This window comes from Aethalodelphis obliquidens, unplaced genomic scaffold, assembly GCF_003676395.1.
Source record: "Aethalodelphis obliquidens isolate GAN/ISIS:26980383/991018 unplaced genomic scaffold, ASM367639v1 scaffold117, whole genome shotgun sequence".
Classification (NCBI taxonomy): Eukaryota; Metazoa; Chordata; class Mammalia; order Artiodactyla; family Delphinidae; genus Aethalodelphis; species Aethalodelphis obliquidens.
The window spans coordinates 86,643-101,621 of NW_020838061.1; the positions used below are offsets into that span (position 1 = coordinate 86,643).

The 14,979-nt window shown below is 33.4% G+C and overlaps 1 protein-coding gene across 1 annotated transcript; it reads left to right on the plus strand.

Moving 5' to 3' along the window:
• The first annotated feature begins 1,154 nt into the window (after window positions 1–1,154).
• CYLC1 (cylicin 1) lies at window positions 1,155–14,672 on the plus strand. Its single transcript, XM_027097870.1, is given in 9 exon segments — window positions 1,155–1,168; window positions 5,588–5,628; window positions 8,884–8,922; window positions 8,925–9,001; window positions 12,474–12,490; window positions 13,141–13,547; window positions 13,550–14,138; window positions 14,140–14,248; window positions 14,250–14,672. Coding segments are annotated over 9 exon segments (1,716 nt in total).
• The last annotated feature ends 307 nt before the right edge of the window (window positions 14,673–14,979 follow it).

Sequence of the window (14,979 nt, forward strand, 5' to 3'; positions counted from 1 at the left end):
TAAAAAATTTACCATGAATGTGTTAGATTTTATCTGCATATTGAAATGTTTATATAAATTTCCCTTCTTTGTTTTAATGTGTTCATGTGGTGAATTTCAAATGTTAAAGTAACCTGAAATAAATCGCATTTGATTGTGATAGAATATCCTTTCTATGTATTTAATTCGTTTAAATGTTTAAGGATTCAGGCATCTATTCAGGCATGTTTATGAGAGATATAGGTCTGTAAATTTTTTTCCTATTAATGACCGCATCAGATTTTGGTATCAAGGTTATGCTCTTCTCATAGAACAAATTGATAAGTGAGTCCACTATTCTATTATTTGGAAGAGTTTTTGAATAGCTGTTACTACCTCTTCCTTAGGTGTTTGGGAAAATTAATCAATGAAGACATCCACACCTGGGATTCTCTATGTCAGTACATTTTTAATTATAAAGGCAATGTCTTTAATATACATACAATAATTCATATTTTCCATTACCCCTTATTTCAGATTTCACATGTGTTCTTTCTTAAGGAACTTATTTATTTTGTCTAAATTTTTAAATATATTGGCATAAAGTTTTTGCTTTCTTTCATTTTTTTCTGTTGGTGTCTTTATTATTTTTTTCCTCTTAAATATATTGGCTTCAATCTGATGTTTTGTTTCTAGTTTCATGAAATGGATATTTAAGTCATTGATTTTTCAGCCTATCTTCTTTTTAATATACAAATTTAAAGTTATAAAGATTTTAATAAGTTTTTATATCCCACAGATATTTAACTATTGTATTTTTCTTTATGCTATTCAAAATAATGTTCAAAATATTTTTTAGTTTCCCTTGTTATTCTTTAATCCATAGTTTGTATTATTAATTTCCAATTGTTAGGTATTTTTTAGTATTTTTTGTCACTGATTTCTAGATTTATTCAACTGTGATCAGAAAACATATACCATATGATTTCAGTACTTTGATACTTATTGAGACTTGCTTATTGCCTAGTCTATTGTCACTTTTGTTAACTGTTCCATGTGAACTTGAAAAAAATGTATATTGTGCAGTTGTTTGCTGTAAAGTCTTTATACTATGTCAAGTTGTATTAATTATATTATTCAAATTTTCTATATCTCTACTGATACATTTTTGTCTTCTTGGTCTATTAGTTATTAAAATGAGTATGCCAAAGTCTCCAACTATAATTGTCAGTTTGCACATTATGACTTTTCCTTTTAAAATTTTGGTTTTATATTTTTTAAAACTATGTCAGTGGGTACATAAAAATCTTGAATTACTACATCTTTCTATTGGATTGAGCTTTGTACCATTATAAAATGTCCCCATTTATTTTTATTTATCTTAAAGTTAACTTAGTTAAATTAGTTTAGCTCCATGAGCTTTTTTTTTTAACATTTTTATTGGAGTATAATTGCTTTACAATGGTGTGTTAGTTTCTGCTTTATAACAAAGAGAATCAGTTATACATATACATATATCCCCATATCTCTTCCCTCTTGTGTCTCCCTCCCTCTCACCGTCCCTATCCCACCCTTCTAGCTGGTCACAAAGAACCGAGCTGATCTCCCTGTGCCATGTGACTGCTTCCCACTAGCTAGCTATTTTACATTTGGAGGTTATTATCCATTGGTGAGCACAGTGTATCCCTTCTCCATTAAAAAAAAAAATTAACCATTATGTGTCCTTATATTCTTGGTGTATCTCCTATAATCCCCTGTGACATTTTCATTTTTTAAGTGGTGTACTTAGTCCATATACTTTTCTTAACATGAGAACAATCCTCTTACCAATTTTTGTGTGTAAAACACTGTATTGTTAACTATAGGCACAATGTTATACAGAATATTTCTATAACTTATTAATCTTACTCCATTTGCTTTTAATGTAGTTACTTTATGTTTGGATTTAAATATAATATTTAATTTTTTGTTTATTATTTGTCCCATATTTTTTGTTATTTCTCCTTTATTGCTTTCCTTTATGTTAATAAAACATTTTATTTACATTTCCTTCTCTATTATTTTATGCAAATGCCTTTCATTATTCTTTTGTAGTTAGCTTAAAAATGAAAGCATAATCCTTTGATTTATTGATGTTTACCACAAATTAGTATTTTTACCATTCCCCAGAAATGCAAGCTTCTTCTTTTTTTTTCTTAACATCTTTATTGGAGTATATCTGTTTTACAAGAATGTGTTAGTTTCTGCTTTATAACAAAGTGAATCAGTTATACATATACATATGTTCGCATATCTTTTCCCTCTTCATCTCCCCCCCTCCCACCCTCCCTACCCCACCCTTCTAGGTGGTCACAAACCACCTAGCTGATCTCCCTGTGCTGTGCGGCTGCTTCCCACTAGCTATCTATTTTACATTTGGTAGTGTATATACGTCCATGCCAATCTCTCACTTTGTCAGAGCTTACCGTTCCCCCTCCCCATATCCTCAAGTCCATGCTGTAGTAGGTCTGTGTCTTTATTCCCTTCTTACCCCTAGGTTCTTCATGACCTTATTTTTTTTCTTAGATTCCATATATATGTGTTAGCATATGGTATTTGTTTTTCTCTTTCTGACTTACTTCACTCTGTAGGACAAACTCTAGGTCCATCCACCTCACTACAAATAACTCAATTTCGTTTCCTTTAACAGCTGAGTAATATTCTATTTTACCTGTATGCAGAAAATTATAAGACACTAATGAAAGAAATTAAAGATGATATAAATAGATGGAGAGATATACCATGTTCTTAGATTGGAAGAATCAACATTGTGAAAATGACTGTACTACCCAAAGCAATCTACAGATTCAATGCAATGCCTATCAAACTACCACTGACATTTTTCACAGAACTAGAACAAAAAAATTCACAATATTTATGGAAACACAAAAGACCCCGAATAGCCAGAGCAATCTTGAGAACTAAAAATGGAGCTGGAGGAATCACACTCCCTGACATCAGACTATACTACAAAGCTACAGTAATCAAGACAGTATGGTACTGGCACAAAAACAGAAATGTACAACAATGGAACAAGATAAAAAGCCCAGGGATAAATCCATGCACATATGGTCACCTTATCTTTGATAAAGGAGGCAAGAATATACAGTGGAGAAAAGACAGCCTCTTCAATAAGTGGTGCTGGGAAAACTGGACAAGTACATGTAAAATGAGATTTTTTTTAATGAGATTTAAAATGAGATTCTAATCTATGAGATTAGAACACTCCCTAACACCATACACAAAAATAAGCTCAAAATGGATTAAAGTCCTAGATGTAAGGCCAGAAACTATCAAACTCTTAGAGGAAATCATAGGCAGAACACTGTATGACATAAACCACAGCAAGATCCTTTTTGACCCACCTCCTAGAGAAATGGAAATAAAAACAGGAATAAACAAATGGGACCTAATGGAACTGCAAAGCTTTTGCACAGCAAAGGAAACCATAAACAAGACAGAAAGACAACCCTCAGAATGGGAGAAAATATTTGCAAATGAAGTAACTGACAAAGGATTAATCTCCAAAATTTACAAGCAGCTCATGCAGCTCAATAACAAAAAAAAAGCAACCCAATCCAAAAATGGGCAGAAGACCTAAATAGATATTTCTCCAAAGAAGATATACAGATTGCCAACAAACACATGAAAGAATGCTCCACATCATTAATCATTAGAGAAATGCAAATCAAAGCTACAATAAGATTTCATCTCACACCAGTCAGAATGGCCATCATCAAAAAATCTAGAAACAATAAATGCTGGAAAGAGTGTGGAGAAAAGGGAACACTCTTGCACTGCTGGTGGGAATGTAAATTGATACAGCCACTATGGAGAACAATATGGAGGTTCCTTAAAATACTACAAATAGAACTACCATACAACCCAGCAATGCCACTACTGGGCATATACCCTGAGAAAACCATAATTCAAAAAGAGTCATGTACCAAAATGTTCATTGCAGCTCTATTTCCAATAGCCCAGAGATGGAAGCAACCTAAATGTCTATCATCGGTTGAATGGAGAAACAAGTTATGTTCATTTTTGAAGAATAATTTTGCTCGGTTAAGAATCTTAAATTTGCATTTTTTTTTTTTTTTTTTTTTTTTTTTTTAGAATTTTAAATATACCCTTCCATTCTCTTCTGGCTTCTATTACTAATTTTTCCCTTTTTGTCAGGATACAGATTCGGATCACCTATGTACCAAAGGAATATACACATAATCACTTATAGCACTAAAAAAGTATATTTTGAAATGAATAAAACTTTTCAGAGGTTTAACTATATTTGAATTTCCAATAATTTGAGACTAAGCCCACATCTATATAAGACAAGCATGTTGGCAGAGTTTTCCCATTTCTCACTGTTCCTTGATTGCCCTTTCTAGTGTTTTCCAAAGTGAGGTGCATGTGCAGGACAATCCATTGGATTGTAGGGACAGGATATGAGAATTTTAATTTATATATTTTATTTCATATCAAATTTTTCTATCTTAATATATAATTTATAAGGTATATTATTACAGTAGAATATGAATTATACACACATCACAATTATTGAGTTGTGCTCAAAAGAAAGTTTGAAAAAAATTACTTTAGACTGTAGGAAATAAGTCAAAATCAATGCAGATGCAAAGTATTTTTCCCAGGATGTGAAAGCAGTGATCCAGCCAGCATGTCAGACTTCCAAACTGTTAAATTTCCAAACTCCCAGGCCATATAATCTTCTAGCTACTCTATAGAATGAATATGGTTTCAACACAAACTAATAGACAATTGATCTATATTTTGTAAAAGCAAAACCACAAGCTTTGACTATTTCAGAAATCTATGAAGTTTCCTGTTTCAAGACAATTCAAAGCAGTGATTCTTAACTTCAACTGAGTTTCCAAATAACTTGGAGAGTTTTTAAATACAGGCTTGATAAAGCCACACACAGATATTCTGCTTCATGGGTCCAGGAGCAGTTCTCAGACATGTTTACATTTTAAAAATGTCCAAGTTAATTATCATGTTTACCTCTAGTTGAGAACCACTGGACTAGATATTTTTATTACTCAGTGTCTCCAAAATCTTTCTAAGTAAGTCAGTAGTTATTTAATGATGAATATGAACCAGGCTTTGTGCTGGTACCAAAGCTGTACTTAGGAAATGAAAATAAATTTGACTCATATATAAATATATTTGATCATTTTGACCTACTTTTGTTTGTTTTTACAAACTTGATGGCTTAGGTCAGTCAAAAAATCATGCTCTAAAGTATTTGTGTATATAAGTACAATCTCAGAATTAACAGTGGTCACAACCTACTGTTCCTCTTAATTAATAAGGAAGTAATATTTAAAAATAAATAAAATAATTTTTTTAAAAACATAAAAAATTTAAAAATAGCCCATAAAAATTAAACAATAAAAATAAAAATAAATTATACCGTGTGTATCCTCGATGGACAGTATAATTATTACCAGAATAAATGAGTACTTTCCAAGATTTCTCAAAGCATTACTATTAAAGGCATCTTAGTAATAATAGTCATTATTATTATTAGCCATAATACAAATTCAATTAAACATTTTCTTTTTTTTAACAGACGAGAAGTAAACATCAGAACATATGATAATTCCTTACCAAGTAAGGATTTAGTCTTTGGAGCTCAATATTATTTAGATTATATTTGAAAATAATTTTATGGAAAATGACTAGTCTCTTCCATTCAATATGATAAAGCTTAAATGCCCTGAATTTTTGCTAAAGTTTAAGAGAATCATGTATATTGGGGTGTGTGTGTGTGTGTGTGTGTGTGTGTGTGTGTGTGCGTTTAAAGTATTTCTGGACTTGATGTGGGTTTCTACTAGCTATTTTAAAAGGAAATATTTAGTTCTTCCTAATTATAAAAATCAAACTTATTTGCAAAAGGTTTTCTTGTTTTTAAAATTCACCATTACAAAACTCAAAGTAGAGAAGGAAAATATAGTCAGAAAGATGAAAGTGGATATTCCAGGTGTTGAAAAGCTACAACTATAGAAGAGTTCTCCTTAATATATTGAGCTGAAATCCACTTGCATTGCTACAACGTTTATCCATTGGTCTAGTTATTCCCTCATGAAACATGTAGGTGAAATCTCTAACATTGTAATTAAGAGCATGTATTCTGGAGCCAAACTATCTGTGTTTGAATCTTAACTCTTCTACTTACTTTATGATTTTGGGGCAAGTAATTTAACCTCTCTCAGTGCTCTATTTTTCTATATCTGTAAAATGGAGGCAATTATAAATTATATTACCTAATTCAAAGGGTTGTGATGATTAATAAGTTGATATATGTAAAGTGCTTAAAACATAGTCTAGCATATAGTAAACACTGTATAAGTGTTAGCAGTTGCAGCAATCCTATTGTTACTTTTGCTACCATTCTTGTATATACCAGCTCTTTAAATGTTTGAGTATAATGATCGCATCTCTCATTAACCTCCTCATCTCCAGGAGAAGTATCTGAATTATCTCAATACCTCTTCTTTTGATAGTTCCCAGATAGTTTGATCCTCCTAATCACTCTATTCTGGTGCCCTCAAATGTGTACATGCCCTTTCTGAGTATAATTGCTTTACAATGGTGTGTTCGTTTCTGCTTTATAAAAAGGTGAATCAGTTATACATATGTATATATCCCCATATCTCTTCCCTCTTGCGTCTCCCTGCTGCCCATCCTCCCTATCCAACCCTTCTGGCTGGTCACAAAGCACCGAGCTGATCTCCCTGTGCTATGCAATTGCTTCCCATTAGTTATCAATTTTATATTTGGTAGTGCATATATGTCCATATACACATTACTGCTCTCTCACTTTGTCCCAGCTTACTCTTCCCCCTCCCCATGTCCTCAAGTCAATTCTCTAATAGGTCTGTGTCTTTATTCCCATCTTGCCCCTAGGTTCTTCATGAACTTTTTGTTTTTTTTTAGATTCCCTATATATGTGTTACCATACGGTATTAGATTTTCTCCTTCTGACTTACTTCACTCTGTATGACAGACTTTAGGTCCATCCACCTCACTACAAATAACTGAGTTTTGTTCCTTTCTATGGCTGGGTAATATTCCATTGTATATATGTGCCACATCTTCTTTATCCATTCATCTGTCGATGGACACTTAGACTGTTTCCATGCCCTGGTTACTGTAAATAGAGCTGCAAAGAACATTGTGGTACATGACTCTTTTGGAATTATGGTTTTCTCAGGGTATATACCCAGTAGTGGGATTTCTGGGTCAGATGGTAGTTCTCTTTTTAGTTTTATAAGGAAACTCCATATTGTTCTTCATAGTGGCTGTATCAATTTACATTCCTACCAACAAAGGGTTCCCTTTTCTCCACACCCTCTCCAGCATTTATTGTTTCTAGATTTTTTGATGATGGTCATACTGACCAGTGTGAGATGATATCTCATTGTAGTTTTGATTTACATTTCTCTAATGATTAACGATGTTGAGCATTCTTTCATGTGTTTGTTGGCAATCTGTATATCTTCTTTGAAGAAATGTCTATTTAGGTCTTCTGCCCATTTTTGGATTGGGTTCTTTGTTTTTTGATATTGAGCTTCATGAGCTGCTTGTAAATTTTGGAGATTAATCCTTTGTCAGTTGCTTCATTTGTAAATATTTTCTCCAAATCAATCTACAGATTCAATGCAATTCCTATCAAAGTATCACTGGCTTTTTACACAGAACCAGAAAAAAATTTTCACAATTTGTATGGAAACACAAATGACCCCAAATAGCCAAAACAATCTTGAGAAAGAAAAATGGAGCTGGAGGAATCAGGCTCCCTGACATCAGACTATACTACAAAGCTACAGTAATCAAGACAGTATGGTACTGGCACAAAAGCAGAAATATAGATCAATGGAACAGGATAGAAAGCCCAGAGATAAACCCACACACATATGGTCGCCTTATCTTTGATAAAGGAGGTAAGAATATACAGTGGAGAAAAGGCAGCCTCTTCAATAAGTGGTGCTGGGAAAACTGGACAGCTACATGTAAAAGAATGAAATTCGAACACTCCCTAACACCATACACAAAAATAAAGTCAAAATGGGTTAAAGACCTCAATGTAAGGCCAGACACTATCAAACTCTTAGAGGAAAACGTAAGCCGAACACTGTATGACATAAATCACAGCAAGATCCTTTTTGACCCACCTTCTAGAGAAATGGAAATAAAAACAAAAATAAACAAATGGGACCTAATGAAACGTAAAAGCTTTTGCACAGTAAAGGAAACCATAAACAAGGCAAAAAGACAAGCTTCATGCCCTTTCTTTAAATAAGGGTTTCAGACCTTCATGTAGCATTTGGGTCTATGGCCGTAATTTCTGTGACTTGGGAGGTCATTGGGGTCAGAGGAGAACTAAAAGATGCACTTAGGTTTAAGGAATCGAGAGTTTTACTGACTATTCTCGGGATTGTGCTAGCTATTATTGGGATTATAAAAAAAGACGTTATATTTGCTGCAATCCAACCAAAATGACATAAAGAAAAAAAACAACACAGTTGAGTTGATGGAGATGTTTTGATGGAAACAGTGAATTTTTCTCTATTTTCCCTTCTTACAGTTTGATTGTATTATTGTAATTATTATGATTTATGTAACTGTGAAAATTGGTTTCATCTAGAAAATAAAATTACCAATGTCATTTTAAAGTTATTTTGGTGCTAAATGGAGAAATCAGTTTTTATCTTTCCTAACTAATATGCAAATAAACTACAAACTCCAGGGGGGAAAGCTATATTTTGAGTGACAACTTAATATATTTATTGCTCAAGAATAGTTCAGGGCTGATGAAAGTCTGGCTATTAACTGCAAATTGTCTATTATTCTCTCTTATTTCAGTCAGGGAATCAAGCAGAAAATTATGGAATCAACAATACTTCACTTTACATTTCCCAAACAACCACAGCCAGGTAGTAAAAAGAGATTAAGACCTTCAGAAACACAAACTGCAGTTCTTGTAAATATTAATGTCATTTATTACGAAATTTAAGATGAGACAATATATAAATATAAATTATATATATATATATACATAATTTGAATTTTACTACCAATTGGAAGCAGATATTTCTAAATTTATAACTCCCTGTATAGTAGATTGCCTCCAACTACTTCAGATTAAACTTTATTTATACGTGGTTCTCAATTTCAAAGGCATTATATACCTCATAGTCTAGGTAAGCTGGAGAATCTAATGTTGCAACTGGAGGGATCTATCAGGAAAATTTAACCGGCCACAAAACAACATATAAAATTTGAGTTTTAGAAGAGGAGACAATTTTTTCTAAACATCTTTATTGGAGCATAATTGCTTTACAATGCTGTGTTAGTTTCTGCTTTATAACAAAGTGAATCAGCTATACATATACCTATATCCTTATACTTCCTCCCTCTTGCATCTCCCTCCCACACTCCATAACCCACCCCTCTAGGCGGTCACAAAGCACCGAGCTGATCTCCCTGTGATATGCAGCTGCTTCCCACTAGCTATCTATTTTACAATTGGTAGTGTATATATGTCAATGCCACTCTCTCACTTTACCCCAGCTTACTCTTCCCCCTCCCTGTATCCTCAAGTCCATTATCCAGGTCTGTGTCTTTATTCCTGTCCTGCACCTAGGTTTTGCAGAGTCATTTTTCTTTTTTTTTAGATTCCATGTATATATGTTAGCATATGGTATTTTTTTTTCTCTTTCTGGTTTACTTCACTCTGTATGACAGACTCTAGGTGCATCCACATCACTACAAATAACTCAATTTCGTTTCTTTTTATGTCTGAGTAATATTCCATTATATATATGTTCCACATCTTCTTTATTGATTCATCTGTCAATGGACATGTAGGTTGCTCCATGTCCTGACTATTGTAAATAGTGTTGCAATGAACATTGTGGTACATGATTCTTCTTGAATTATGTTTTTTTCAGAGTATATGTCCAGTAGTGGGATTGCTGGGTTGTATGGTAGTTCTATTTTTACTTTTTTAAGGAACTTCCACACTGTTCTACATAGTGGCTGTATCAATTTTCATTCCCAACAACAGTGCAAGAGGGTTCCCTTTTCTCCACAACCTCAGCAGCATTTATTGTTTGTAGATTTTTTGATGATCGCCATTCTGAACACTGTGAGGTGATATCTCATTGTAGTGTTGATTTTCATTTCTCTAATGATTATGATGTTGAGAATTCTTTCATGTGTTTGTTGGCAATCTGTATATCTTCTTTGGAGAAATGTCTGTTTAGGTCTTCTGCCCATTTTGCATTGAGTTGTTTGTTTTTTTTATATTAAGCTGCATGAGCTGCTTGTAAATTTTGGAGATTAATCCTTTCTCACTTGCTTCCTTGCAAATATTTTCTCCCATTCTGAGGGTTGTCTTTCTGTCTTGTTTATGTTTTCCTTTGATATGCAAAAGCTTTTAAATTTCATTAGGTCCCATTTGTTAATTTTTGTTTTTATTTCCACTTTTCTAGGACATGGGTCAAAAAGGATCTTGCTGTGATTTATGCCATAGAGTGTTCTGCCTATGTTTTTGTCTAAGAGTTTGATAGTTTCTGGCCTTACATTTAGGTCTTTAATCCATTTTGAGTTTATTTTTGTGTATGGTGTTAGGGAGTATTCTAATTTCATTCTTTACATGCAGCTGTCCTGTATTCCCAGCACCACTTATTGAAGACGCTGTCTTTTCTCTACTGCATATTCTTGCCTCCTTTATCAAAAATAAGGTGACCATATGTGCATGGGTTTAACTCTTGCTTTTCTATCCTGTTCCATTGATTTATATTTCTCTTTCTGTGCCAGTACCATACTGTGTTGATTATTGTAGCTTTGCAGTATAATCTGAAGTCAGGGAGCCTGATTCCTCCAGATCTGTTTTTCTCTCTCAAGATTGCTTTGGCTATTCAGGGTCTTTTGTGTTTCCATAAAATTGAGAAGTATTTTGTTTTCTTTCTGTGAAAACTGCCATTGGTAGTTTGATAAGGGTTGCGTTGAATCTGTAGATTACTTTCGATAGTATAGTCACTTTCACATGTTGATACTTCCAATCCAAGATCATGGTGTATCTCTCCATCTGTTTGTATTATCTTTAATTTCTTTCATCAGGGTCTTATATTTTTCTGTATACAGGTCTTTTCTCTCCCTAGGTAGGTTTATTCCTAGGTTTTTTCTTCTTTTTGTTACAATGATAAATATGAGTGTTTCCTTAATTTCTCTTTCAGATTTTTCAATATTAGTGTATAGGAACGCAAGAGAGTTCTGTGCATAATTTTATATCCTGCTGTTTTACCAAATTCATTGATTAGCTCTAGTAGTTTCCTGGTTGCATCTATAGGATTCTCTATGTTTAGTATCATGCCATCTGCAAAGAGTGACAGATTTACTTCTTCTTTTCCAGTTTGGATTCCTTTTATTTCTTTTTCTTGTCTGATCACTGTGGCTAAAACTTCCAAAACTATGTTGAATAATAGTGTTGAGAGAGGAAAATCTTGCCTTGTTCCAGATCTTAGTGAAAATGTTTTCAGTTTTTCACCATTGAGAATGATGTTGGCTGTGGGTTTTTCATATATGGCCTTTATTATGTTGAGGTAAGTTCCTTTTATGCCTACTTTCTGGAAGTTTTTTATCATAAATGTTTTTTTGAATTTTGTCAAGTGCTTTTTTTGCATCTATTGAGATGATCATATGTTTTTTCTCTTTCAATTTGTTAATATGGTGTATTACATAGATTGATTTGCATATATTGAAAAAATCCTTGCATTCCTGGAATAAACCTCACTTGATCATGGTGTATGATCCTTTTAATGTGATGTTGGATTCTCTTTGCTAGTATTTTGTTGAGCATATTTCCGTCAATGTTCGTCAGTGATATTGGCCTGTAGTTTTCTCTCTTTGTGACATCTTTGTCTGGTTTTCATATCAGGGTTATGGTGGCCTCGTAGAATGAGTTTGGGAGTGTTCCTCCCTCTGCTATATTATGGAAGATTTTGAGAAGGATAAGTGTTTGCTCTTCTCTAAATGTTTGATAGAATTCGCCTGTGAAGCCATCTGTTCCTGGGCTTTTGTTTGTTGGAAGATTCTTAATCACAGTCTCAATTTCACTACTTGAGGAGCCCATCTTGATGAGGTTTCAGGGCCTTTCCATTTTCTTTAATCTGGCATTCAAATACTAGATACTTGGAGATTCACGTTTTCTACTGCTTTTATAAAGTGAAGTTATTCTATCAACTAACAAAAAGAAAAGCTAGCCTACTGAGGTCACCCAGATATCAAAATATATTTTAAAAGTATCTCCCAAAGCAGGGTCACAGTCAATGCATTTATTCAATGGTCATTTTTACATCTGTAGAGATCAAAGTTTCATGCTTCTCTTCATTGTCCTCCTTTAATTCCATATAACAATTTCACTGACTGGTGATATCCCTAATGGATAGCTGAAGGAGTATAAGAAGTAAATGTAAATTAGTCTATGTGGCCACTATGACAACCAGATTTGAGAAATGTTTGGGTTGGAGTAAAAAATATACAGTATTGTTACACTAAGAAATGTGTATATAATATTTGTTTTATTTTATGTCTTTGTTTTTGGCAGTATTTCACAGCAGGGATCTTAGGCTTTCAATCTGTTCAGAGACCTTGAAAGTAGGTGTAGAAATCAAGCTAGACCTGAAGTCTATAAAATTGTAGCCTATCATAAGAATTATCATAACAACCTTCAAGGGCATCAGCTTATTTCTGATCTGACTTGGGGCTGAGGGGTACATTAAATGTTCCAAAAGATCTCTCCCCTGTAGGAGTCCAAATGGAACATATTATCAGTTGTGAGGGCAGGACCTGAAATGTCATGGATCATGTGGGCCTGCTCTGATCCTAATATTAATCACTGAGGAAATTCTAAGGTTCCTCCTAAATTTATTTTATTTCCAAAGTGGAGTTATCTCACATACACACACAAACACACATAGAATGTTGAAAAGGAAAAAAAAAAAAACTATTTAAATAGATGGTTATCTAAAAGCTAGACTATTTTTATGTTTCAATATAACAAGATATAACTAATTCAAAAAACACATCATTATTCTAACCAAATTTTTTTCATAGACATGACAAAAGAAATTTAGATGAAGCTCAGAAGCCAGCTCATATATGGATAATACATTCATTAAGAAAAACATTTCAAAGGTCATCTATTAATTTAACTATCAGGAGACAGGCTTCATTCAGACATTCTTATACTCTTATCACTCATTCTAAAAAGGCAGAATCTAAAAAGTCCAAAGATGACAAAAAAGGAATAAATTTGAAGAAAGTTTCCAAGAAAGCTATAGGCCCACACAAAACAACTTTAGAATCCAAGAAAACAGTAAATAATGAGAAACCTAAAAGAGGAAATAAAGCAGTTAAAACTCCATCAAAATCATCACATGAAAGTCAACTATCTAAGAAGTCAAAGTCCAATTCAGAAGCAAACCCAGAATCCAAAGGTTCTAAGTCAGTCTCAATAAAGGATAAAAAAAAGATAAGAGATATTCAAAGGATTCCAGGGAGATGGATTTTGAATCCATATGTACAAAGAAGTATTATAGGAGCTGAAAGAACAATCGTGATGCCAAATCAGAGATTTGCTCAAAAAGTAGTTCAAATATGGATTTAATGATGTATTTAGAGGAGTCTGGTGCTGAACCCATGGAATTTGATATGTGGTTAAATAACTACTCACAGAATAATTTTAAAAAGCTTCCAAAGAAGGATGCAAAAAAGGATACAAAGGGGAAGGGCTCTGATGCTGAATCTGAAGATTCAAAAGATGCAAAGAAAGATGAGAAGAAAGATAAGAAAAGTGCAATGAAAGACAGCAAGAAGGGTGCAAAGAAGGGCACAGAGTCTACTGATGCAGAATCTGGAAACTGAAAGGATGCAAAGAAAGATTCAAAGAAAGATGACAAAAAAGATGGCCAGAAGGATGCAGAAGAATCTGTAGATTCAAAAGATGCAAAGAAAAATTCAAAGAAAGATGACAAGGAAAAGGATGCCAAGAAGGATGTTGTGTCTACTGATGCTGATTCTGAATCTGAAGGGGATACAAAAATGGGTAAAAAATTCAAAGAAAGATGACAAAAGGAAGTCTGCAATGAAGTCTGAAGAGTCTACTGAAACCAAGTCTGATTGGGAATCAAAGACGGACAAGAGGATTAAAAGAAGGTTAAGAAAGATTCAAAAAAGATGCAAAAAAGAAGGATGCAAAGAAGGACCTAGAGTCTAGTGATGCTGAATCTGATGTGTCTTCCGAGAAAAACCTAAAGAAGCCTGAAACATTGAAAAGTTCAGATGCTGAATCTGAAGAGTCACTATATAAACTTAGGCCTAAAAGGATAGTTGATGAATCAGATGCCACATCTACAGATTCAAAGAAGGAAGCACTGGAACCAAAGAGAAATTTCAAAATGTCATCCAAAAGGACTACATTCAAAGAAAAAGGGAAAAAAGTAGGTACAGGTAGAGTTCCTCCATCAAGAGAAAGACCACCACTACTTCCTTGTGAGACTTTACTGCCATCACCTAAGGCCAAACGTCTCTGTGGGTGCCAGAATCCTCCTCCACCTCCAAAACCAAGATATGCTCCTTTGGTATGATTACTCCTGTTTTATTTTTAGAGAAAATTGGATTAAAAATGAAAGATAGTTTTAAATTTTGAGTTTATATGTTCTCTGAAGAATAGTTCCATTTTCCTGGAATACTGACAAGTTTGGGGCTCACAGATGAGAAAGATGAAGAGTACTTCCAAAGGACTCAAAAGATTTGCAAAACAAATGTCAAAAAGTTAAAAATAATATTTAGACTGGAGCAGAGAGAACTGGCTTGTGATTTAAGAAAATATTTATAATTATTTTTAAAAAGTCATATTACAAAAGTGATTAACTGTTCTATACTTATGAAAGA